This window comes from Melospiza georgiana, chromosome 3, assembly GCF_028018845.1.
Source record: "Melospiza georgiana isolate bMelGeo1 chromosome 3, bMelGeo1.pri, whole genome shotgun sequence".
Taxonomy (NCBI): Eukaryota; Metazoa; Chordata; class Aves; order Passeriformes; family Passerellidae; genus Melospiza; species Melospiza georgiana.
Window position 1 is genome coordinate 1431337 of NC_080432.1, and position 25298 is coordinate 1456634.

Below are 25298 nucleotides of genomic sequence, written 5' to 3' on the forward strand. Positions count from 1 at the left end.
TGGGAATGTGCAGCTGGATCAGGGCAGGATCCAGGGAATCCTTGGAGCCGCTTCCCCATCCCAAAGGGGCTCCAGGAGAGTTGGGATTTGGGCAAGGGCTGGAGGGGCAGGAGGCAGGGAATGGCTTCCAGTGGGAAAGGGGAGCTTGGGATGGTGGGATCTTGGGAAGGGATTCCTGGCTGGGCTGGAATTCCCAGAGAATCCCTGGATCCCTGGCAGTGTCCAAGGAAAGGTTGGATCACCCTGGGATAGCAAGATGTGTCACAGTTGGAACTGGATAATCCTTAATTATTTCCCTCCCCTCCCGAACCATTCCATGATTCCACAAAATATGATCCCTTTCCTTTTTTGTGTGTGTTTTTTTTACTTCCCAAGGCAAATCCCTCTGTCAGCCCAACCCTCTGGATTCACAGATTTCCAAACCCCCACAACTCCCAGATCCCCCCTTCCAAGCCACTCCTGGTGCACCCCGGGTTGGGAATGTGCCAGAGGCAGCGGATCCGGGATCCAGGATCCCTCCCAGGAGCAGCAGAGTGGGATTGAAAACCACGGGAAGAGAATTTGCTCATCCAGCAGATTCCCAGGAAGGAACCGGTGCCTCCTCAGCACTTCCCGAGCTATTTATTCCCAGATTTAATTGGTCTGCAGAGTCAAGGAAGCAAAGGGAAAATTACTGGGATATAAAGGGAAATGGGAAATGGCGCCAACGGATCCTGCAGCAGGATTTATCCCGAGCTCCCAGTGTGGGGATGGAATTTCTCCTTGGTTTTTTCCCAAATGTTTTGATGCTCCAGGAATTGGATCCGGTGATCAAATCACCCAGAAATCCCAAGGTTATGGAATCAAGGAGTTGGAAAAATCCTTGGAGATCACCGAATCCAAGAATTCCCAGCGCTGCTGGGGCCACCCTTGGTCCATCTCCCCACATCCACGTGGATTGAAATCCCTCTGGGAATTCCACCACTGGACAGTCCTTTCCAGGATGGAATTCTGCAGGAATGCCAAATCTCTCTGGCCTGAGGAGTTGCCCTATTCCCACTTTTCAGGGCTCTGCACCAGGAGATTTCCCAGAGAGAGGAGGGGAAAAATGGGAATTTTCCCAGCCAGATTCCCTTGTCCCTGTCCAACCTCCATCCAAAAGGTGCTGGATGTGCTTTGGGATCCACCAAATCCCAGGAAATCCACTCTAAATCCAAGGAAAGACAGAGGAAGTGGCAGCAATTGTGGGGGGTGACATCTGGGATTCACTAAATTCTGGGATCGCGTTTGCCAAAGGAAAAGCAGGAAAATAACCCTGGAAAAGTCATGGCTGGAGCCACAGCTTAATCCCAGGGGTTTTCCAAGTGCTGGGAAAAAAACAATGGGAAACTGGGAGGGTCCTGGCACAGAATTCCCAGAAAAGTTGTGGCTGCCCCTGGATTTCTGGAAGTGTCCAAGGCCAGGCTGGACAGGGCTTGGAATACCCTGGGATCAGGAAAAGTGTCCCTGTCCCTGGAATGGGATGAGTTTTATGATCTCTTCCCACCCAAAATTCCATGGTTTGTGTTTCCTGGAATGATCAGGAAAGGTGTCTCTGTTTCTGGAATGGAATGAGTTTTAATGTTTCTTCCAGCCCAAAATTCCATGGTTTGTGTTTCCTGGAATTGGCAGGAGCAGCTCCTGCCTCAGGGCCTGTTCGAAATTATCCCAGGAAATTTCATCTCCCAGGAATTTGGGCTCCTTCACTCCCAGAGATTCCCTTCCCTCCCAGGCTGTGAGGGATCTGCAGGAAAAGCCTTTCCAAGATGAAATCCTTTGGGATTTCAGCATGAAACACAAACATTCCTGATTAACTGGGGAGCTGTGCACAGCCTCTGGAATATTCAAGGATCCAGGGCAGCAGAGGGTTTGCAGAATTCTTTAAGGAATGAAAGAGAAAATAATTGGAAAAGAAATGGAGTAGAACCAAACAAATGGAAACCGCCGGGGTTTGAAATCCAAATCCTGCCTGGGGGTGGATCCTGATTTATGGAAAGAGGGAGGAGGAAAAGAGGGAATTAACACAGAAAAGATGGGGCAGGAAAAGAGGGAATTAACACGGAAAAGAGGAAAAAAGGAATTAACACGGAAAAGAGGGGGCAGGAAAAGAAGGAATTACCACGGAAAAGAGGGGCAGGATAAAAGGGAATTATCACGGACTTCCTCAGCTCTGACATCACAGAATCCAAGGACTATTCACGTTGGGAAAACCCTCTGGGATCATTGAGTCCAAGACATAGGAATAGAACAATTCCTGGAGTGCCACATCCAGGAATTCCTTGGAAACCTCCAGGGATGGGGACTCCAAACCTCCCTGGTAGCCCCTCCAAAGGTCTGCCCACCTTTTCCATGAGGAATTATTCCCAAAATCCAGCCTCAAATTCCCTGGCACAGCCTGAGGCCGTTTCCCCTTGTCCTGTCCCTATTCCTGGGAAGCAAACCTGACTCCCATCCTGCTCCAGGATTTGGGATCTGCCATGGATAATCCGAGTGGTTTGAACTCCAAATATTCCCAGGAATTCCCTGTGTCCACAGGAGGGTGGAGATTCCCTGGATATTCCCTCAGCAGGAAGGATTTGATCCAGGAATGCCCCTGTGGCATCGCAGAACCTGTGGCTGCTCCAGGAGGGATTTGCTTCCCTGAAATTTCTGGAATTCCAGGCTGGACAGAGCTCCTGATCCAAACATGATCCAAACCATTCCCAAATATAGTTTTCCAATGGCATGTGCTGAATGGGGTGGAAAATAATCCCAGAGGGCTGGTGGGAGATGGAGTTGGATGGGGCTTGGAGGGGGAAAAAATTCCCAAAAATTTGGGATGTTCCAGCCCTGGAAGTGTTCACGGGATGGTTTCAGCAGGAAAGGAATTTAAATCCCATCCCATTCCATGGGCAGGGAAATTTCCCTATCCCTGTTTGCTCCAAGGGTTTTCCTTGGACACTTCAGGGATCCAGGGGCAGCCACAGCTCCACTGGGAATTCTGTGCCTGAAGGAAAAAGAAGGAATTTCGGGGGGGGGGGGGGGGAGAAATCCCAACTTTTTCTTCCTGAAACAAAGGAAAATTGAGCCAAAATCCCAGCGGGATTTTCCCAGCTTGGAAAAACAATTTTTCCTGAAATTCAGTGCAAAAAACACAGAAATTTCTATGTTTTTAATTTATCCCCCCACCCTGGAAAATTCCACAGGGATTTTCCCACCTGTGTCCAGCCAGGAATCCTGTTTGGCCCCTGCCAGGAGAAACCTTGGAGCAGACAATGAAGATGCCAAGAAAAATTGGGACGAGGGATTTCACCAGGATTGGGCATCCTGAGTGTCCACCTGGACAGGGAATCCTGGAAAAACAAGTGGGATTTTTGGGATAAAAACAATGGAAAAATTCTCCTACCTCATCAAACTTGGCCTCGTCCTCGCAGTTTTCCAGCACTCGAGTGTAGAAGGAAAGTCCTGGAAAATAAAAAGAAGGAAAAGAGGTGGATAAAGGGCTGAAAGACCTGGTGACACCCTGGAATTTTGGGATCTGGATGGAAAAATCCCACTGGAATTCCACATCCTGGGAGAGATCCCTTAATCCTGTTGCACCTCCCTGCTCCAACCCTTCCCAATCCAGGAGCATCCCGACTTTTCCTGAAGGTGGAATCGTTATCCGCCGGTTCTCCGGGGGTATCCATGAGTGATATCCCTCATTTTCCAGCCCCATTCCCGAGAGGAAACCTCTCCTGGCAGCTCCTTGTGATCCATTAACTCCCAGCTCCCTAATTAGCCCCGGACACAAACGCAATTAAGCTGGGATGAAGTGGGAATTCCCGTGGGAAAGTGACTCTGGAGCAGAGCTCAGATCCTGCTGGAGCTTCCCAACAAATGGGCCAGGTGATGGAAATTCCCCGTTTTCCTGCCTTTTCCTCAAAGCCAGGCTGAAAAGATGGAATTCCCAGAAAATCCTGGAGTCATCCCTGTTTCTTTCCATGTGTTCATGGATCTGGGAGCCTTTTGGATCTGCCAAGATTTGATCCCTTTCCCAAATCCCTGATGGAAAACCAGGACAATCCTAAAGGCAAAGCTGAAAGCTCTGGATCGTCACAGAGTCCCTTGGGAATGTAGGACTCAAATCCAAAGCTGTGGATGGAGAGGAATCCCTGATATTCCAGGGTTTTGGGAGTGGATTTTGGCCACAGAATCCACCCATCCAAAGCCAGGCTGAAAATTCGGAATTCCCAGAAAATCCTGGAGTCATCCCTGTTTATTTCCATGTATTTTTCCGAATGGATCTGGGAGCCTTTTGGAGCCATCCGGGTACAGTCCCATTCCCAAATCCCTGATGGAAAACTGGGGGAATCCTAAAGGCAAAGCTGAGCCTCCACTCTGGATCCTCACAGGATCCCTTGGGAATCCTCTGGGATTCCCTTGGGAATGTGGGAGCCAAATCCAAAGCTGAGGGTGGAGAAGAATCCCTGCTATTCCAGGATTTTTGGAGCAGATTTTGGCCATGGAATCCATCTTTTCCCTCCACTTCCAGAGCGGGATCCACCTCCCACCCTCCCTGGCTGCTCCTGTGGATCCAGAATTCCATCTGTGCCTCAGTTTCCCCCAGTTTGGAAAACGCTGCAGCTCCTGGGATTCCCAGGAGAGGAGGAGCAGCACCACTTCCCACTCCAGCCTCGGGAATGCTTTATCCCGGATTTCTCTCCTTCCTCTCCCACCCGGGAGCTCCAGCAGATCCCACTGCCGGATGGGGCTGGGATGGGGAAGGGAATCCCATCCAGAAAAAACAGAGGAATGAGGAATATCCATCCGGGAGCTGGGATCCTGAGCTCCTCATTCCATGCTCAAGGGTCCAAAGCTTTTCCAGAGGCACTGGAAAAGTTTTTCCCAATGGATTTTGGGACTGAGCACCTACCGGAAACATTCCAGGCCTGGAATTCCAGGTCAGTGTGCCTGGAACACGTCCTATCCCACCCCAGGGCAGGACAGGGCCTGGATTAAGGAAGGAACCATGGAAAGATGGAATTATTTTTGTTGGAAAACCCCTCTCGGACCGACTCCATCTTCCCCTGATCCGTGTCCCCAAGTGTCACATCCACAGGGATTTCAATCCCTTTGGGAATGGGGATCCCACAGCCCTGGGCTGCTCCTTCCAGGCAGGAATTATTCCCAAGGAATGATTCCCATGGGGTTCAGAGCAGCCTGGGTTTAATCCAAGGGCCGAAATTTCATCAGGGATTTAAGGAATGGCTCAGAGAGGACCAAGAGCCAGCAGGACACTTCCCAGGAAGCATTCCCAAATTTTCCTGGAGCGAGGGGGCAGCAGAGCATTCCCAGGGAAACCAAATGAAGGGAGGAGATCTCAGAGGGGGTGGATTGGGATGAGCTTTAGGATCCCTTTAATCCCAAATAATTCCATGATTCCAAGATCATGGAAAATTCCCATTTTCCTGTTCTGGAATCCATGGCATGCCAGAAAGTTCCTGAAGGATTGTCCCACTGATTTATCCTTATGGATTTTTCCCATCCCCTCATCCCGAGCCGGCTCCTGTGTCCCATGGAATATTTCATCCCGGATTCCGGTCCCAGAGCTCTCCCATAACCCACAACATTCCAGCTGCATGTCCAGGAGGTTCCCAGAGATCATCCCTGGAATTCCCAGTCTGCACGGAGCTGCTCCCTCAGTTTCCCGCTGGATACAAGGAATTTGGGAAAGATGCCGAGAGCCTTTGGAGCGGAATTTTTATCCCTATGGATCTGAGGTTTGGTGCAGCTTTGGAGCTGGGAATGAGCCCAAATCCCACTCAGGAATTTGGGAAAGATGTGAGAAACTTTGGAGCTGAAGGTTTTCCGTGTGGATCCAAGGTTTGCTGAGCTTTGGATGAGCCCAAATCCCTCTCCAGGCACATCCAAGGGATGGATCCATCTGGATCCGCTTCCCGGATCCAACCACACCTGGAATTTCTTCCCGAGCTGCTTCCAGCCCCTTTTAGCAGCTGGATTTTCCTGGCCAGGGCCTGGATGAGCCTGGGAAAAGGAATTCCCACCTGGAAGCATCAGGCATTGGCTGCATCCTGGCGTGACCCTAAATCCCCTTTTCCATGGGAATTTGTGGATGGAAAAGGGCAGGAAAAACCCTCAGGACTCTGATCCAACCACCCTGGAAACTCCTTCCTTGGAATTCCAGAATCCCAGAATGGTTTGGGTGGAAAGGGACTTTCAATCCCATGACCCCGTTCCAATCCCAATATCCCAGGGTGCTCCAACCTTTCCTGGGACACTGCCGGGGATCCAAGGATTCTCTGGGAATTCCAGCCCAGCCAGGAATTCCTTCCCAAGATCCCACAATCCCAAGCTCCCCTTTCCCAGTGGGAAATCATTCCCTGTTTTCCAGTCGGGACCCAAAGCCGGAACAGATCCCAAAATTCCCAAAGTCCCACTGGGAATTTGGGCTGGATTCGGGAGCAGGAATGTCCAGAACCAGAAATCTGGGATCTCCCAGGGCTCCATAGTGGATTTCCTGGGAATTCCACTTTTTTCCAGGGATGTTCTTGGAGCTGGAAGCACAACAGGGAGCTGACAGTTAATTATCCCTGATTAATGATCCCGAGCTCATTAAGAGCAGGGGAAGCTGATCCAGGCTGGCGATGGAATTCCTGGAATTCCCCTGCAGAGGTGGGATCACCGTTCCCGCCTTTTTTTCACTGACGGAATTCCTTGAATTCCTCGGCTGAGCTGGGATCCCTGTTTCTGCCTTTTTTCTCACTTATGGAATTCCTGGAATTCACCTGGGATCGCTGTTCTTGCCTTTTCCACCCCAATGGAATTCCTGGAATTCCCCCGCTGAGCTGGGATCGCTGTTCCCCCCTTTTTCTCACTGAGAGAATTCCTGGATTTCCCCTGCTGAGCTGGAATCGCCATTCCCATCCCCATCCCACTCTCCCTCCATGCATTCCCAGCCTCTGGAAGAGCTGGGATCCCATCCCGAGACTTTCCCAAGCCTTGGGAAAACTCCGGCAGCTCCGGAACTTCCACAGCCCCGGGGGAATTTTTGCTCCTTCCCAGGAAATCTTTGGAGCTGCTGCGGATCCCGGTGGGAATTTCACCTTGGGAATCCACCCCCCTTTTCCCTGGATAAACCCGAGGGCAGGGAATCCCAAAAAGAGTGGGTTTGGGGTCATGCATGGGGAAACTGAGGCAGGGATGTATGCTGGGATTCCCCAAATCCTGTCCCTCAAATTCCACCCCCAAATCCGGACCCCAATTCCCGATTGCCAAATCCTGTCCCTCCAATTCCACACCCAAATCTTTCTCCACAAATCCTGCTCCCCCAAAATCCTGTCCCCAAATCCCATCCCAAAATCCTGTTCCCAAATCCCACTCCTCAAATCCCGATCCTCTAAATCCTTTCCCTCAAATCCTTCTCCCCAATTCCTGCACCCCAAATCCCACCTCCTCAAAATCCTGTCCCCCAAATTCTGCACCTCCAAATCCTGCCCCTCAATTCCCATTTCCCAAATCCTGCTCCACCAATCCCGTCCCTCAAACACTGCACCCCAAATCCTGATACCCCAAATTCCCGTCCCCAAATCCCAAACCTCTAAATCCTTTCCCTCAAATCCTTCTCCTCAGCTCCTGCACCCCAAATCCCACCTCCTCAAAATCCTCTCCCCCAAATCCTGCTCCACAATTCTCATCCCCAAATCCTCTCCCACAACTCCTGCACCTCCAAACTCTGCCCTCAAAATCCTGTCCCAAATTTCTGATCCCCAACTCCTGCCCCTCAAATCCCTCTCCCCAAATCCCACCCTCCCAAATTCTTTCCCTCAAATCCTTCTGCCCAGTTCCTGCACCCCAAATCCCATCTCCCTCACTTTCCATCCCCCAAGTCCTGTCCCCCAAATTCTCCTCCCAAAATCCTGTCCTCCAAACCCTGAACCTCCAAATCCCACCCTCAAAATCCTGCCCCCAGTTCCTGTCCCTCAATTCCCACTTCCCAAATCCTGCTCCACCAATGCTATCCCTCAAACCCTGCACCCCAAATCCTGTCCCCAAATCCTGCTCCCCCAAAATCCTGTCCCCAAATTCCACTCCCCCAAATCCTTTCCCTCAAATCCTTCTCCCCAATTCCTGCACCCCAAATCCCACCTCCCCAAAATCCTCTCCCTCAAATTCTCTTCCCAAAATCCTGTCCCACAAACCCTGCACCTATCCCAGATACCTGTCCCTCAATTCCTGCTGCTCAATTCCCACTTCCCAAATCCTGCTCCACCAATCCTGTCCCTCAGCACCCCAAATCCTGATACCCCAAATCCTGATACCCCAAATTCCACTCCCCCAAATCCTGAACCTCCAAATCCTTTCCCTCAAATCCTTCTCCCCCAATTCCTGCACACCAAATCCCACTCCCCAAATCCTTCTTCCCCAATTCACTTCCCCAATTCCTGTCCCCCAAATCCTGTCCCAAATTCCTGCTCCCCAAAATCCTATACCTCCAAACCCTGCCCTCAAAATCCCGATCCTAAACCCCTCTACCCCAATTCCTGTCCCTCAGCTCCCACTTCCCAAATCCTGCCCCACCAATCCTGTCCCAAAATCCTGTCCCCCAATCCCTGCCCTCCCAGTCCCTGTCCCCCAGATCCCGATCCCCCAATCTTTCTCCTCCAAATACCTTATCTCCAAATCCTGCCTCCCAATCCCTGTCCCTCAATTCACAAATCCTGATCCCTGAACTCCCAAATCCTGATCCCAATTCCAGCTCCCCAATTCTCGACCCCCCCAATCTCTCTCCCCCAAATTACTGCCTCCCACTCCCTTTGCCCGAAATCCCGATCCCCCAATTCCCGCTCCCCAAATCCCTCTCCCCAGTTCCTGATCCCTCAATCCCTCTCCCCCAAATCCTGATCCCAATTCCCACTTCCCAATTCCTGATCCCCAATCCCTCTCCCCAAGTCCCTAAATCGCGATCCCCCAATTCTCTCTCCCCAAATCCCAATCCCTCAATCCCTCTCCCCCAAATCCTGACCCCAATTCCCGACCCCCAATTCCTCTCTCCCAATTCCTGCCTCCCAGTCCCTTTCCCCTAAATCCCGATCCCAAAATTCCCGCTCCCCAAATTCCTCTCCCCAATTCCCAATCCCTCAGTTCCTCTCCCCAATTCCTGATCCCTCAATCCCTCTCCTCCCAATCCCTCTCCCCCAAATCCTGATCCCAATTCCCGCTCCCCAATTCCCGATCCCCCAAACCCTCTCCCCCAGATCTCTCATCCCCAATTCCGTCTCCCCAAATCCCTGTCCCCCAATTGCCGCTCCCGGTACCCCGGAACGCCGCCTTGGCGATGCGGTCGCCTTTGCCGCGGAGGCCGGAGACGGAGCGGAGCTGCAGCACCAGAGCCATGGCGGGACCGTGCGGGGCTGGGGACGGAGCCGCGGCCACCGGGGCGGGCTCGGGGCCGGGCCCGTGCGGATCCAGGCGCTCGGGGCGGGCCCGGGGCGGGCTCGGAGCAGAGCCCGGGGCGGTTCGGGGCGCTCGGTGCGGTGCCGGTGCCTGATGCGGTCCCGGTGCGGTGCCGGTGCTCGGTGCGGAGCTCGGTCGGTCCCGGAGCGGTCCCGGTGCAGAGTCCGAGGTGGTCCTGAGGTGGTCCCGGTGCCCGATGCAGTCCCGGGGTGGGCTCGGAGCGGAGCCCGAGGTGGTCCCGGTGCCCGATGCAGTCCCGGGGTGGTCTCGGAGCGGAGCCCGAGGTGGTCCCGGTGCCCGATGCGGTTCCGGGGTGGTCTCGGTGCAGAGCCCGAGGTGGTCCCGGGGTGGTCCCTCGCCAAATGCGGTTCCGGGGTGGGCTCGGAGCGGAGCCCGAGGTGGTCCCGGGTTGGTCCTGGTGCTCGATGCCGTCCCGGGGCGGGCTCGGAGCGGAGCCCAAGGTGGTCCCGGGGCGGTCCCGATGCCCGATGCGGTCCTGGAGCGGTCCCGGTGCAGAGCCCGGTGCGGACCGAGGCGCTCGGTGTGGTCCGGTGCAGTGTCTGGAACCTGATGCGGTCCCGGTGCGGAGCCCGGTGCGGAGCCCGAGGTGCTCCCGGGGCTTAATGCGGTCCCGGTGCTCGGTGCGGAGCCCGGTGTTGAGCCCCGTGACGCGCCCGGAGCCTGACGGGGTCTCGGTCCTGGTCCCGGTGCGGTCCCTGGGCCGGTGCCGGTGGCGGTCCCGGTCCCGTTCCCGGTGCCGCGCTCCGGAGCTCGGCTCGGTGCGGTCTCGGTGCCGGTGCGGAGCTTCCCCCGCTCCCGGCACTGAATTATTCAGCAGCGGGGCCGCCCCTCCCTCTCTCCCGCCTTCCTCCCCTTTCTCCTCCTCCTCCTTCCCCTCCCTTCTCCTTCCCTTCCTTCCCTCCCCTCTCCTCTTTTTCCTTTCCTTTCCTTTCCTTGAAATTTCCCTGAAATTTCCTTACCTTTCCTTTCCTTGAAATTTCCTTTCCTTGAAATTTTCTTTCCTTGAAATTTCCTTTCCTCATTTCTCCCCCCTTTTTCCTCTTCCCCTTTTCCCTTTTTCCCCTTTCCCCCCTTTCGTCCTTTACCCCCTTTTCACCTTTTCCCCTTTTCCCTTCCCAGCTGCAGGAATTTGGGAATGGGGAAACTGAGGCAGAGATCCACGGGATCCGCACTCCCTGCCCTTCCCAAAAAAATCCCGGGAATGTTGTGGAGGAGCCGAGCCCGTGGGGAAGAGCGTCAAGCACCGGAGGGCGAGGAAAAGAAACCTCCGGGAATCCTGGAATTCCTGGGGCTGGAAAAGCCCTCGGAGCCTGCACCTGATCCAGGTCTCCCCAAATCCACAGGGATTTGAAATCCCCCCAGGAATGGGGATTTAAAGCCTTTCCAGGCAGGAATTGTTCCCGATATCCCAGAAACCTCCCCTGGCACAGCTGGAGGCGCTTTCCTCAGCCATCCCTCGTTCCCTGGGAGCAGATCCCGATCCCGGCTGGCTCCCATCTGCCCGGATTCCCGCCGGGAATTCCCCCGGGAATTTACAGTCCTTCGGTGAGATGGGGAGGGATTCCCAAAAAATCCCAAATCCCATGGAATCACAGTTAGGAATGCCCAGGTGTGTCCTGGGATGGGGCAGAATTCCCAAAAAATCCCAAATCCCATGGATTCACAGGTGGGAATGTGGGATGGAGTAGAATTCAAAAAAAAAATGCCAAATCCCATGGATTCACAGGTGGGAATACTCAGGGATTCCCAAAAAATTCCCAGATCCCATGGATTCACAGGTGGGAATGCAGGATGGGATAGAATTCCCAAAAAATCCCAAATCCCATGGATTCACATCTGGGAATGCCCAGGTGTGTCCTGGGTGGGGTAGAATTCCCAAATTCCCACAAATCCCACGGATTCACAGGTGGGAATGCCCAGGTGGGCCCTGAGATTTTCAAAAAATCCCAAATCCCACGGATTCACACGCGGGAATGTGGGATGGGGCAGAATCCCCAAAAAATCCCATGGATTCAGAAGTGGGAATACCCAGGTGTGTTCCGGGGTTCCCAAAAGAGCCCAAATCCCATGGATTCAGAGATGGGAATGCTGGATGGGGAGGAATTCCCAAAAAATCTCAGATCCCATGGATTGACAGGTGGGAATGTGGGATGGGGCAGAATTCCCAAAAAAATCCCAAATCCCAGGGATTCACAGCTGGGAATGCCCAAGTGTGTCCTGGGATTCCCAAAAAAGCCCAAATCCCATGGATTCACAAGTGGGAATGTGGGATGGGGAGGAATTCCCAAAAAATCCGACGGATTCAGAAATGGGAATGCCCAAGTGTGTTCTGGGATTCCCAAAAGAGCCCAGATCCCATGGATTCACAGGTGGGAATGCCCAGGTGTGTCCCCAGATGGGCAGGATTCCCAAAATCCCAAATCCAAATCCCAAACAGGGCAGGATAAATCAGGCCCCATTCCCTGGGATTGGGCTGGAAAATCCACGAAAGGCTCAGGGAGAGGAAAAGGGAAATCTGGGAATCCTGGAATCCTGAAATCTGGGAATCTGCTCTTGTGCCTGGCCAATTTTACTGGGAAAGAGAAAAATCCCCCGGGAACTCTAAGGCTGCTCCGGCTTTCCTTGGAAACTCCCAGGGAAATTATAATTTATGATAATTAGAGCTTATTGCATATTCATGAGCTTTTATGGGAATCCCGCCCCATCCCGGGGATGGGCATTCCCAGCTGTGAATCCATGGGATCTGAGACTTTTTGGGAATTCCGCACCATCCCACATTCCCACCAGTGAATCCATGGGATTTGGGATTTTGGGGAATTCTGCCCCACTCAGGACACACCTGGGCATTCCCAGCTGTGAATCCATGGGATTTGGGATTTGTTGTGAATCCCTGGGCATTCCCAGCTGTGTGAATCCATGGGATTTGGGCTTTTTTTGGGGAATTCTGCCCAATCCCACATTCCCACCTGTGAACCCATAGGATTTGGGATTTTATTTGGGGAATCCCTGAGCATTCCCATCTGTGAATGCATGGGATCTGGGATTTTTTGGGAATTCTGCCCCACTCAGGACACACCTGGGCATTCCCAGCTGTGTGAATCCATGGGATTTGGGATTTTATGTGAATCCCTGGGCATTCCCACCTGTGGATCCATGGGATCTGGGATTTTTTGGGAATTTCTCCCAATCCCACATTCCCACCTGTGAATCCATGGAATTTTTGCTTTTTTGGGAATCCCCACCCAAGGATTTTCCTCTCCCAGCCCCATTCCCGTTCCTTTCCCTTCCTTTTCCCTCCCTCTCTCCCACATTCCCATTTCCATAAAATCCGAATTTTCCCCTCTTGGCTTTGTTGGCTCCCAAATTCCAGAGATTTTTTGGGATCATTTTAAGCACCAGGATGACTCCCCCACAAATGAGGTCAAATGCCAAAATAAAAACCCAAAATCAGGATAATTCACCCCCAAATCGCCCCCAATTTGGGGTCCCCAAAGCCCCCCCAGGTATTCTGGGAAACAGCAGGGAAAAATGAGGAAAAAAGGAAAAATTGAGAGAAAGGGGGAAAAAGGGGGGGGGGGAAAGCAGGAAAATGGGGAAGAGAGAAGGAGAAGGGGAGAAGAGGGAAAAAAGAAGGGAAAAGTGTGGGGGGAAATGCAACAAAATGAGAAAAAAATAGAAAAAATGGGGAAAGAAAATTTTAAAAATGAAGAAAAACTTGGGAAAAAACAGGAGGGAGGAGGAAAAGAAAGGAAAACCCAGGATGGATCTGGGAATTCTTTGGGATCTTTAATGGGAAGGGTGGAATTTCGGAGCCCTCCCAGACCAGAATCTGATCCCAAAGTTCCTTTTGGGCCTCAGGGATGTTCCCACCTGGATCGGGCGATCCCAAATCCTCCTTTGGGTCCGGACCTGCTCCCAGCTCAAACCCGGGACCCCAAGGGAGGAATTTTCCGGTTTTTCCAGGGATTTCTCCCCCTGCCGGGATCGCTCGGCAGCTCCTCCCGCTCCAGTCCTTTAGGGGGCAGCAAGAGCTCGGGAATTGCGTCCCTGGGAGCTCCCGAGGGAGGAATTCCTGCCCAAAATCCCAAAATCCCTCCCAGCCCTGCCCGCTGGCACGGGGGGTTCCATTCCCGGTGTCCCGGCATTCCAGGATTCCCTGTTCAGGTGGGATTGGAGATCCCGGGAAAAGGGCGAGGCTGGAATGTCGGGATGGAGCGGGGATTGTGGGGGGGAATCATGGAAAGGAAGTGTTTTAAATGGAAAAGTTTGGGATTTTGGGAAGGAATGGCATTTTCTCTGGGAATTCCAGCCAGAGAATTCCATTCCCTTCCCAAGGAAAGGAAGGAATGGAATTCTCTGGCTGGAATTCCCAGAGAATCCCTGGGGGTGTCCATGGAAAATTTGGAGCACCCTGGGATGGTGGAAGTGTCGGGGCTGGAATGGGATGGGATTGAAGGTCCCTTCCCACCCAACCCATTCCAGAATTCCAGAAAATTTCCAAATCCCAGCTCTGCTCCCAGCTTTTGGTCCCCCAGGATGGAATTGTCCTCTCGAGGATCCACATTCCCGGTGTCCCGGCATTCCAGGATTCCCTGTTCAGGTGGGATTGGAGATCCCGGGAAAAGGGCGAGGCTGGAATGTCGGGATGGAGCGGGGATTGTCGGGGGAAGTCATGGAAAGAAACTGTTTTAAATGGAAAAGTTTGGGATTTTGGGAAGGAATTCCTGGCTGGGCTGGAATTCCCAGAGAATCCCTGGAAGTGTCCATGGAAAATTTGGAGCACCCTGGGATGGTGGGAGGTGTCCCCGCCCATGGAATGGGGGTGGAACTGGAAGATCCTGGAATCCTCTTCCCACAAAAACCATCCCAGAATCCAAAGATCCCCCTGGGATCATCCTACAAGGAATGTCCCCCCCGTTCCTGTTCTCTGGATCCTCCCGTTCCTGGGAAAGCAGCGCCAGCTGGGAGAATCCCATTGTCCATAAAATCATGGAATTGTGGAGCCTGGAAAAGCCCTTGGAGCCCTCGGATCCAACCATTCCCAGCCCTGCTCCCTGCTCCCCCAAATCCAAGGGATCCCAATCCCTCCGGGAACGGGAACTCCACCCTGCCCCGGGCAGGGGAAGGGCTGGGAAACCTTTCCAGGTGGGAATTGATCCCAAAATCCAACCAGACATCCCTCAGTGCAACAGCCAGGGTCCGAATTCCACCTGGAAATTCCACCTGGAAATTCCTGGCAATGCCGGTGCGGCGCCTGCCCTGGAGGTTTTCCGTAAAAATTCCAGCTCGGAGCCAGGAATGAGACATTCCTGAGGGAAAACGTCACCGGGAAAACCTTGGGAAGGGAAATTCCTCCTGGAAACTCCTCCTGGAATGGTCTCCATGGGTGGGAAGGAGGAAACCCAACCCCATTCCAAGGGCTGGGATCCTTCCCCGATCCCGGGGTGATCCAGCCCATGGCACATCCCAGGGATTGGGAGGATTTGGGATTTTTTTTCCCAGGTCTGATCCGGCTTCTCCTGCCCAGGATCCGGAGGTTTAGGATCAGCTTTGGGGCTCTGGGTGTCTTTTCCCGCCCCACATTCCCAAATAAAGGGCTCGGATCCACCACGGCTCCCACCTGGAGTTCCTCATCTCCGAGGGCTTTTCCCACCTCGGCAATCCCAGAATTCCACGGAATCATTTGAGCTGTGATGACACCAAAAGTCATTCCCGGCTCCGGAGCACTTTTTATTCCATATTAATTCTTTTTAATCCCTTTTTTCCTCCCTCATCCCACTTTTCCAGCAGAACCCAGAGGAGCAAGGCTGGGATCCAACCTGAAGCCACCACGGATGGAACAAATCCATGGATGGGAACTGAAGAGGAGGAAAAGCAGCAAAATTCTGCTGGAATCTCCTGAAATCCAGGGAAATATTCCCAAATTCAGCTTTTCCTGGAGAAAAGACAAATCCAGGCCCTTCCCTTCGTCCCGGATTGTCATTCCCTGCTCCCGCAGAGCCAAGGCCGAAGGGTTTGGGATCATCGCAGACATTTCCCTCTGGCGCTCCGTGCCTCAGTTTCCCCGCGGGGGCAGCGGGGTTTGGGTTCTCCTGCTGGCCGGGAATTGGGAGTGGAAGGATGGAAATCCCCCGGAGCCGGGACACGGATCCGCCTCCTTTCCTCCGGGCGGGAATTCCAGGGAAAACTCCGCCCTTTTCCAAGGAGGCGACTTGGGGGGATGCTCCTGGGGAGGGATATTCCAGCCCCGGCTTCCCTCGGAAATGTTCCAGCCCCGGTTTCTCCAGTCCCGGTTCCATTTCCCTGGAATATTCCAGCCCCGACTATCCCTCTCTCCGTTTCCCGGGAATATTCCAGCCCTGGTTCCCTATTTCCATTCCGCCGGGAATATTCCAGCCTCGATTCCCTCTCTCCCCATTTCCCTGGAATATTCCAGCTCCGATTCCCTCTCTCTCCATTCCGGGGAATATTCCAGCCCCGATTCCCTCTCTTCCCATTTCCCTTGAATATTCCAACCCCGATTCCCCCTCTCTCCATTTCCCGGGAATATTCCAGCCCCGGTTCCCCCTCTCCCCATTCCCCCGGGAATATTCCAGCCCCGGTTCCCTCTCTCCATTCCCGGGAATATTCCAGCCCCGGTATCCTCTCTCTCCATTTCCCTGGAATATTCCAGCCCCGATTCCCCCTCTCCATTTCCCGGGAATATTCCAGCCCCGATCCTGCCTGTCCATGCCCGGATTTCCCCGGGAAATGCTCCTGTCTCAGTTCCCCCGGTCCCGTTTTCCCGGTAAATGCCCCTATCCTCGTTCCCCCGGTCCCGTTTTCCCGGGGGTTGCTGCTGTCCCGTTCCTCCCGCGGGACGCTCCAGCTCCGCTTCCGTGTGTCCCGGTTCCCCCGGGAGATGTTCCTATCCCGGTTTCCCTTATCCCGTTTTTCCCAGGAGATGCTCCCAAACCGGTTTCCCCTATCCCGGTAACCCTGGGAAGTGCTTTTGTCCCGGAGCCCCCTGTCCCGGTCCCACCGGGAGACTCGCTTGTCCCGGTCCCTCCTGTCCCGGTACCACCGGAAATTCTCCTGTCCCGGCGTCCCCGGGAGATTCTCCTGTCCCGATGCCCCCATCCCGGTCCCACCGGGAGTTTCTCCCGGTTCCCCCTGTTCGAGTATTCCCGGGAGATTCTCCTGTCCCGGTTCCCCCATCCCGGTCCCACCGGGACTCGTTCCAGCCCCGGAGGACGCTCCGTTTTCCCGGAGGACGCTCCGTTCCCTGTTCCCTCATCCCCTGCCCCGGTTCCATTGGGAGATTCTCCTGTCCCGGTTCGTCCTGTCCCGGTTCGTCCTGTCTCGGTACTCCCGGGAAATTCTCCTTTCCTGGTTCCTCCTATCCTGGTCCCCCCGGTACCGGTCCCACCTGGAGTTTCTCCTGTCACGGTCCCTCTGTCCCGGTTTCCCCTGTCCCGGTACCCTCGGTGGATTCTCCTGTCCCGCTCCCACCGGGCTAATCTCCTGTCCCGGTTCGTCCTGTTCCGGTTCCACCAGGAGTTTCTCCTGTCCCGGTTCGTCCTGTCCCGGTGTCCCCAGGAGATTTTCCTGTCCCGGTCCCCCTGTCCCGGTTCCTCCTGCTCGAGTATTCCCGGGAGATTCTCCTGTCCCGGTTCCCCCTGTCCCGGTGCCACCGGGAGATTCTCCTGTCCCTGTTCCCCCTGTCCCAGTTGCCCCAGGAGTCGTTCCAGCCCCGGTTCCACTGGGAGTTTCTCCTGTCCCGTTCCCCCTGTCCCGGTACTACCGGGAGATTCTCCTGTCCCGGTTCCCCCTGTCTCGGTTGCCCCAGGAGTTTTCCAGCCCCGTTTTTCCCGGAGGACGCTCCGTTCCCGGTTCCTCCCTCCCTTCCCCTGCCCCTCTGGCGGCCCGGGGCGGGCTCGGGGCGGCGGGGGCGGCCCCGGTGGGCGGGCGGGGGCGCGGGGAGCCCGGCCCCGCTCCGGTTCCGCCTACAAAGGGCTCGGGCCGGGCGGGCCCCGCTCACAGCGCCGGGACCCCGCACCCATGGGCGGCTGCCGGGCCCCGCCGCCGCCCGGGGCGGCTCCTCGCCCTCCTCGGCCCCCGGTAGCGGCCAGCGCCGGCGGGACACAGCCCGGGGACTGAGGGAAATCCCGGGAAGAGGCCACGGGAAGCTCGGGAAATCCCGAAGGGTGAGCGGGGACGGGGCGGGGGGACACGGAGCGCCGGGAGGGGAGCGGGGTGGGCGGAGAGGGAGATGCTCCGGTTCTCCCGGGATGCTCCAGTCCCGAATCCCTCTGTCCCGGTTCTCCCGGGATGCTCCAGTCCCGAATCCCTCTGTCCCGGTTCTCCCGGGATGCTCCAGTCCCGAATTCCTCTGTCCCGCTTGTCCCGGGGGATGCTCCAGTTTCAAATTCCTGGCCCGGTTGTCCCGGGGGATGCTCCTGTCCCGAATCCCTCTGTCCCGGTTCTCCCGGGATGCTCCAGTCCCGAATCCCTCTGTCCCGCTTGTCCCGGGGGATGCTCCAGTCCCGAATTCCTGTGTCCCGCTTGTCCCGGGGGATGCTCCAGTTTCAAATTCCTGGCCCAGTTGTCCCGGGGGATGCTCCTGTCCCGAATTCCTGTCCCGGTTCTCCCGGGGTGCTCCAGTCCCGAATCCCTCTGTCCCGGTTGTCCCGGGGGATGCTCCAGTCCCGAATTCCTGTCCCGGTTCTCCCGAGGGATGCTCCAGTCCCGAATTCCTGTCCCGGTTCTCCCGAGGGATGCTCCAATCCCGAATTCCTGTCCCGGTTCTCCCGAGGGATGCTCCAATCCCGAATTCCTGTCCCAGTTCTCCCGGGGTGCTTCTGTCCCGAATTCCTCTGTCCCGGTTCTCCCTGTCCCAGTGGCCCCGGTTCCTGTCTCGGTTCCTATCCTGTTTCCTATCCCGGTTCTCCCTGTCCCAGTTTCCCCAGGGGAAGTTCCTGCCCCGAATCCTTGTAGGAGATTTCTGCCCCGGCATTCCCAGGGGATGCTCCTGTCTCTGTTTACCCCATCCCAGTTCCTATCCCAGATCCCCTCTCTTGGTTCCTATCCCGGTTCCTATCACAGTTCCTATCCCTGTTCCCGTCCTGGTTCTCCCTGACCCGGTTCCTATCCCAGTTCCCCCTATGCTGGTTCCTATCCCAGTTCCTATCCCAGTTCCTATCCCAGTTCTCCCTATCCCAGTTCCTATCCCAGTTCTCCCTATCCTGGTTCCTATCCCGGTTCCTGTCCCGGTTCCTTTCCTGGTTCCCCCTATCCTGGTTCCTATCCCCATTCCCATCCCAGTTCCTACCCCAGTTCCTGTCCCGGTTCTCCCAGTCCCAGTTCCTATCCCAGATCCCCTATCCCAGATCCCCTATCCCAGTTCCTATCCCAAATCTCCTATCCCGGTTCCTATCCCAGTTCCTATCCCAAATCTCCTATCCCAGTTCCTATCCCAGTTCCTATCCCGGTTCCTATCCCAGTTCCTATCCCGGTTCCTATCTTGGTTCCTATCCCGGTTCCTATCTCGGTTCCTATCCTGGTTTCTATCCCCGATCCCCTATCCCAGTTCCTGTCCCAGATCCCCTGTCCCGTTTCCTCCAATCCCATTTCCTCCAATCCCAGTTCCTCTCCCAGATCCCCTATCCCAGTTCCTCCAATCCCAGTTCCTGTCCCAGATCCCCTGTCCCACTGTCCCGGGTCAATCTCCACCCGGAGTTTCTCCCTATCCCACTTCCCCCTGGACACTCCTGCCCCCATTCCCCATCCCCATTTCTGCGGGGAATTTGAGACCCCTCTGGAATTCCCGGATGGATTTTCCCCCTTGGAAGCGGGACTGGAGCTGGGAGTTCTGCTGGTGGAACTGGGGTGGGGGTGGCAAAACCTCAGCAGCACCAAATTCCCAGGGAAAACAGAATCCATGGATCTGTGCCTGCCCCAAACCCCAGCCAGCCAGCCTGGGACGGGATTCTCCGGGAATTCCAGCCCAGCCAGGAATCCCTTCCCAAGATCCCACCATCCCAAGCTCCCCTTTCCCACTGGAAGCCATTCCCTGCCTCCTGCCCCTCCAGCCCTTGCCCAAATCCCAGCTCTCCTGGAGCCCCTTTGGGATGGGGAAGCGGCTCCAAGGATTCCCTGGATCCTTCCCTGATCCAGCTGCACATTCCCAGCCCTCCCAGCCCTGCAGCAGCTTCACAGGCTCCTCTCCAGCTCCCTGTCCCGCTGATTTCGGGATCCCAATTCCAGGTGGGCCCTCACCTGCCCCATCCCATTGCCGGAGCTGGGATTGGGATTGGGATGTGCCAAGGCCCCGTGGGACATTCCCGTTTTTCTCCAGCAGGATGGAGAACAAGGCCGTGGATCTCCACACCTTCTCCGAGAGGGAGAACGGATCCATCCTGGAGGAGCCCTTCGAGGGACGGAGCCTTTCCAAGCTGAACCTCTGCGAGCACGGTGAGGGCGGATCCGCCTCCGGATCCACTCGGGATTCACCTCTGGATCCACTCCAGGATCCCCCTGGAGATCCACATGTGGATCCTCTTCTGGATCCAGCTCTGGATCCACTCCTGCATCCACCTCCAGATCCAACCCAGGATCCACCTCCAGATACACCTCCAGATACACCCCTGGATCCACCTTGGGATCTGCCCCCAGATCGTCCCCCGGATCTCCCCTAGGATCCACCCTGGATCTGCCTCCAGATCCATCCCAGATCCACCCTGGGATTCCCCTTGGGATCCACCCCAGGATCCACCTCTGGATCCACCCCAGGATCCACCTCCAGATCCCCCCATGATTCACCTCGGGATTCACCTTGGAATCCACCTCAGGATTCACCCTGGATCCACCTTGGGATCCCCCCTGGATCCCCGGCAGGAGTGGGAGCGCACAGATCTCCCGGGAAGGAGCTCTGGACGTGGCTCCTCTGGTGCAGGGATGAGCTCAGCTCTCAGCCCCACGTTCCAGCCGGGATTCCCGGCCCTGGGAATGGTGGATTCCGTGGTGGGAGCAGCACCGGGAGCTGTTCTGGCCCTGGCCCAGGTTTTCCAGGGATTCTGTGGCTCTCCCATCCCTGGGAATGTCCAAGGAAAGGTTGGATGGGCTTGGAGCACCCTGGGATGGTGGGAAGTGTCCCTGGGATGGGATTTGAGGTCCCTTCCCAGCAAACCATTCTGGAATTCTGGGATCAAGGACACTCAGGATCCATCCCGAGGGATTTTTATGGAATTTGGGGATGGAAAAGGGAAGGGAGACCCTTCCAGGAGTCCCGAATTCCCAGTGAAGCCCCTGTATCCTGAAAATCCTTCTCAAGGAGGAGTCGGGATGGGGCTGGATCCAATCCCAGGCTGGGAGAGCTGGGAATGTGCAGCTGGATCAGGGCAGGATCCAGGGAATCCTTGGAGCCGCTTCCCCATCCCAAAGGGGCTCCAGGAGAGCTGGGATTTGGGCAAGGGCTGGAGGGGCAGGAGGCAGGGAATGGCTTCCAGTGGGAAAGGGGAGCTTGGGATGGTGGGATCTTGGGAAGGGATTCCTGGCTGGAAGGTTGGGGAGGGGCTGGCTGGGCTGGGAACATCCAGCTCCGGATAAATTCCTCCTGGGAATGCTGCAAGGGGCTCATGGAGGCGACTCCAAGGGGACATCTTTGAATCTCGAGGGAGAATTCCCCATCCAGGAGATCCCTGAGTGTTGATCCCATTCCCCAAATCCCTGCTCCTGCCTCTTCCCAGCTTCCCGATCCTGCTGTTCCCATCCCTTCCCACTGGGAAACCGCTGGAAAAGCCGGAGCCCCCCAGGACCGAGCCCAGAATTCCCAGCAAATCCCTTGCCCTGGGAGAGGCTGGAGGTGCCTCCCTGGCTTTGGGGTTTGATGGAATTCTGGAATTCCGGATTCCCTGGAATTCTCGGGGCTCATGCCAAGGCGAGGCTGACCCTCCAGGGACCCCCATTCCCACGGGAGCGGGATTTCTGGGAAGGGACTGGAATGAAGTCACCCCCTGAGGTTGGGACCACCCGGATCCCGCCCGAATTCACGGAAAACTCCAACCAGGGGGTCGAGGATCCATCGGGAGAGCGATCCAAACCTTCTGCTGGCCCAGAAACGCCATTCCCGGATCTTTTCCAGGGTTTCGGGGACCCCAAATCCCCGAATCCCGCTTGTTTTCCTCCTCCCGCTCCCTGGAGCCTGGGCAGGGGCAGGAAATGTTCGCTTTTCCTTGGATCCCGGCCCTTTGCACGCTTCCAAGGGCCGGGAATGGGAGTGGGTGGATCGGGGCGCGCCGCCAGCTCCGCCCGGGGTGTCCCGGGAGCCGCTGCGAGTGCGAAATGTCAGGAAAACATCGGCGCCCTCCTCGTCCCGCGGCTCCATCCCGGGAACTGCGGGCGGGGAGCGGGGGATGAGATCCAGCCGGAGCATCCCGTATCCCACCTGAGCCGCGTTCCCGCGGGATCCAGCCCGGAGCTCAATCCCGAGCTCCCAAAGCCGGGCAGGGTTTCGGGATCCGCCCGCCGTAACCCTTTCCCGGCCGGAGCCTTTTCCAGCCATCCCGTTTTCCCGGGATGGACACACGGGGACAAGGATGGCGTGGGGGAGGGTCCCTGGAATTCTGGGATCCCCCCATCCAGGGGTTCCATCGCCGGAATTCCAGGGAGCGGCGAGATCCCACCTGGGCATTGCCCGGCAGGGATGGGCCAGGCTGGAGATGGGAATTGCCGTGGGATGGGATCCCAAATCCCAGCAGGGATGGGCCAGGCTGGAGCTGGGAATTGCCGTGGGATGGGATCCCAAATCCCAGCAGGAATGGGATCCCAAATCCCAGCAGGGGTGAGATCCCAAATCCCAGTAAAAATGGGATCCCAAATCCCAGTAGGAATGGGATCCCAAATCCCAGCAGGGGTGGGATCCCAAATCCCAGCAGGGGTGGGATCCCAAATCCCAGCAGGGATGGGCCAGGCTGGAGCTGGGAATTGCCGTGGGATGGGATCCCAAAGCCCAGCAGGGGTGAGATCCCAAATCCCAGCAGGGATGGCCCAGGCTGGAAATGGGAACTGCTCTGACAGGGAATGAGATCCCAAATCCCAAGAGGAATGGGATCCCAAATCCCAGCATGAATGGGCCAGGCTGGAAATGGGAATTGCCATGGAATGTGATCCCAAATCCCAGCAGGGGTGGGATCCCAAATCCCAGTAGGAATGGGTCAGGCTGGAGCTGAGATTTGCTCCTGGACAGGGAATGAGATCCCAAATCCCAGTGGGAATGGCCCAGGCTGGACCTGGGAATTGCCATGAGATGGGATCCCAAATCCCAGCAGGAATGAGATCCCAAATCCCAGCAGGAATGGGATCCCAAATCCCAGTGTCCCAGTGGGAATGGCCCAGGCTGGAGCTGGGAATCACCATAGCATGGGATCTCCCAGCAGGAGATGGGAATTTCCATGGGATGGAATTCCAAATCCCAGCAGGGTTGCTCCAGGCTGAGTCCGGCCGTGGATCAGTGCTGTCTCCATCCAGGAGGTTTGGATTTGGGATTCTCCTCTCCTGTGGGATGAGGGGCTCTGGATCGGAGCCTCGGAGCTCTGAGGAGCACAAAACAGCCAGATGGAGGTTCCAGGTGGGAATTCTGGGCTTTTCCTCCATCTTCCATTGGTGTCTCCTTGGAGAAACTCAGATTTGGGAAAGGGCAAATGGAGCTGGAGTGAAAATGCTGGGAAAAGCTGCTCCCAGATACCCAGTGTTCTTGCCAGGATCCAACAGGGAATGCTTTGGGTGGGAAGAGACCTTCAAACTCATCCCATTCCATGGGCAGGGACACTTCCCACCATCCCAGGGTCATCCAAGCTTATCCAACCTTTCCTGGGACACTGCCAGGGATTCTCTGGGAATCCCAGCCCAGCCAGGAATCCCTTCCCAAGATCCCACCATCCCCAGCTCCCCTTTCCCACTGGAAGCCATTCCCTGCCTCCTGCCCCTCCAGCCTTTGCCCAAATCCCAGCTCTCCTGGAGCCCCTTTGGGATCAGGAAGAGACTCCAAGGATTCCCTGGAGCTCAGGGTTTTCCTTGGAGCTGCATCCCACGGGATTTTCCTGCTGGGAACCCCAGCCTGGATCCATCCCAGCTGCTCCAGAAGATCCCGGAATGGTTCGGGTGGGATCCATGGACCTCCAATCCAATCCCACCCCACCCCAACACCTCCCACCATCCCAGGTGTCTCCAATCCCACCCAACCTTTCCTTGGCCGTCCCAAGGGTGGAGCCTCGGGGATGATCCCAACCATTCCCGTGGCATTCCAAGGCCTCCCTGAGCCCGTGTCCCGCTCCCTCCCGCAGATCCCGGCCGCAGGACGAGGCCCTGGGGGTGCCGTGGCCGTGTGGGCTCCGTGGCGGCGCTGAAATATTCCGTGGTGGGACTCTACCTGCTGGTGCTCCTCATCCTGGTGGGAATCTTCATCCTGGCAGGTGAGGCTGGGCCTGGGGCGCTCCCAGGACTTCCAGGAGCTTCCATGGAATTCCCGCACGGGAGGGTTTTCCGGGTCATCCAGGGGAGGGAAAGTCGGGATCCAGCAGGGAAAAGAAACCCAAACAAAAACCACCCCGAAATCTAAAGAAAACCAGTGAAAAACCCTGAAGAACTCAAAAAAAATCCCCCCAAAATATCCCAAAAACCCATAAAAATCCCCAAAGTATTAAAAAAAAAATCCCCCCCAAAAATCACTAAACCCCATTAAAAAACCCCTAAGAATTCTAAAAAAGTCCAAAAAACCCCCAAAACCCATAAAAACCCATGGGAAGCCCAAAAGAATTCTAAAAACAAAATCCCCCAAATAATCCCCCAAAAAACCCCAAACCCTATTATAAACACTAAAGAATTAATAAAATCCCCCCCAAAAAACATTAAAACCCCCAAAAGCCATTAAAAATATCAAAGAATTTTAAAAAATCCCTAGAAAACCTCAAAAAATTTCCTAAATAACCCCAGAAAACCCCAAAAACTCATTGAAAACCCCAAAGAATTTTTAAAAAAGCCAAAAAATCCTAAAATACCGCAAAAATCTGTAAAACACCACGAAGAATTCTAAAAAGAATCCCCCCCAAAAATCCTCAAAACACCCCAAAAACCAATTGAAAACCCCGAAGAAGTAAAAGAAAATCCCCAAAAAACTCCACAAAAACGCAAAACCCCATAAAAAATCCCAAAGAATTCTAAAAAAATCCCCCCAAAAAAACCCCAAAATCCATTAAAAAGCCCATTAAAAAGCACAAAGAATTTGAAAAAAAAAAACCAAAAAAAGGTTCCAAAAAACCCCCTAAAACCCCAAACTCCCATTAAAAAAATCCCAAAGAATTCAAAAAATCCCCCAAAAAATCCCAAAAAATCCCCAAAAAAACCCCAGAGTTCAATGGGATCCCAGGCTTGTTCCCCCCTTGCCCTCCTGGAAGAAATTTGGGAATTTCCCGCTTTGATCCCCAATCCCGGGATCTCCCTCGATGGGTCGGAAACGCCACCTCCATGGATCCATCCCTCCTTCCCGGAGTTTATCCCGCTGTTCATGGTGGGGAGGGATGTGAGCCCCCCCTTTTCCATCCCCCAATCCCCCCGGCTGCTCTCCAAAGGCTGGGAAAAGCCAGAGAAGATTTTCCTGGAATTTTGGGGCCTTTCCCACTGATTTCTCACCATGCATTGTTTGATGTTGTTGTAAAAACCCAAAAAAAAAACCCTAAAGAAGTTGGAAGAACAAAACAAAAAAACCCTCTCAAAAACGCCAAACCCCCATAAAAAAAATCCCAAAGAATTCAAAAATCCCCCAAAAAATCCAAAAAAAAGGGTTGGGA

General features: G+C 55.1%; 2 protein-coding genes across 3 annotated transcripts in view; one reads left to right on the plus strand and one right to left on the minus strand.

Moving 5' to 3' along the window:
- OTOF (otoferlin) overlaps positions 1 to 9509 on the minus strand; it is a 100421-nt gene extending 90912 nt beyond the window's left edge. For both annotated transcript variants that reach the window (XM_058020825.1, XM_058020826.1), the window contains exons 1-2: positions 9315 to 9509; positions 3404 to 3462 (exon numbers count right to left, since the gene is read on the minus strand). In XM_058020825.1, the coding sequence (XP_057876808.1) occupies positions 3404 to 3462; positions 9315 to 9393 (138 nt within the window). In that variant the 5' untranslated portion in view covers positions 9394 to 9509. The remainder of the gene's footprint in view (positions 1 to 3403; positions 3463 to 9314) is intronic.
- A 10305-nt stretch (positions 9510 to 19814) lies between these two features.
- Positions 19815 to 25298, plus strand: part of SCARA5 (scavenger receptor class A member 5) — a 30236-nt gene continuing 24752 nt past the window's right edge. Inside the window, exons 1-2 of the mRNA XM_058021816.1 lie at positions 19815 to 19926; positions 23796 to 23924. Of these exons, the coding sequence (XP_057877799.1) occupies positions 19815 to 19926; positions 23796 to 23924 (241 nt within the window). The remainder of the gene's footprint in view (positions 19927 to 23795; positions 23925 to 25298) is intronic.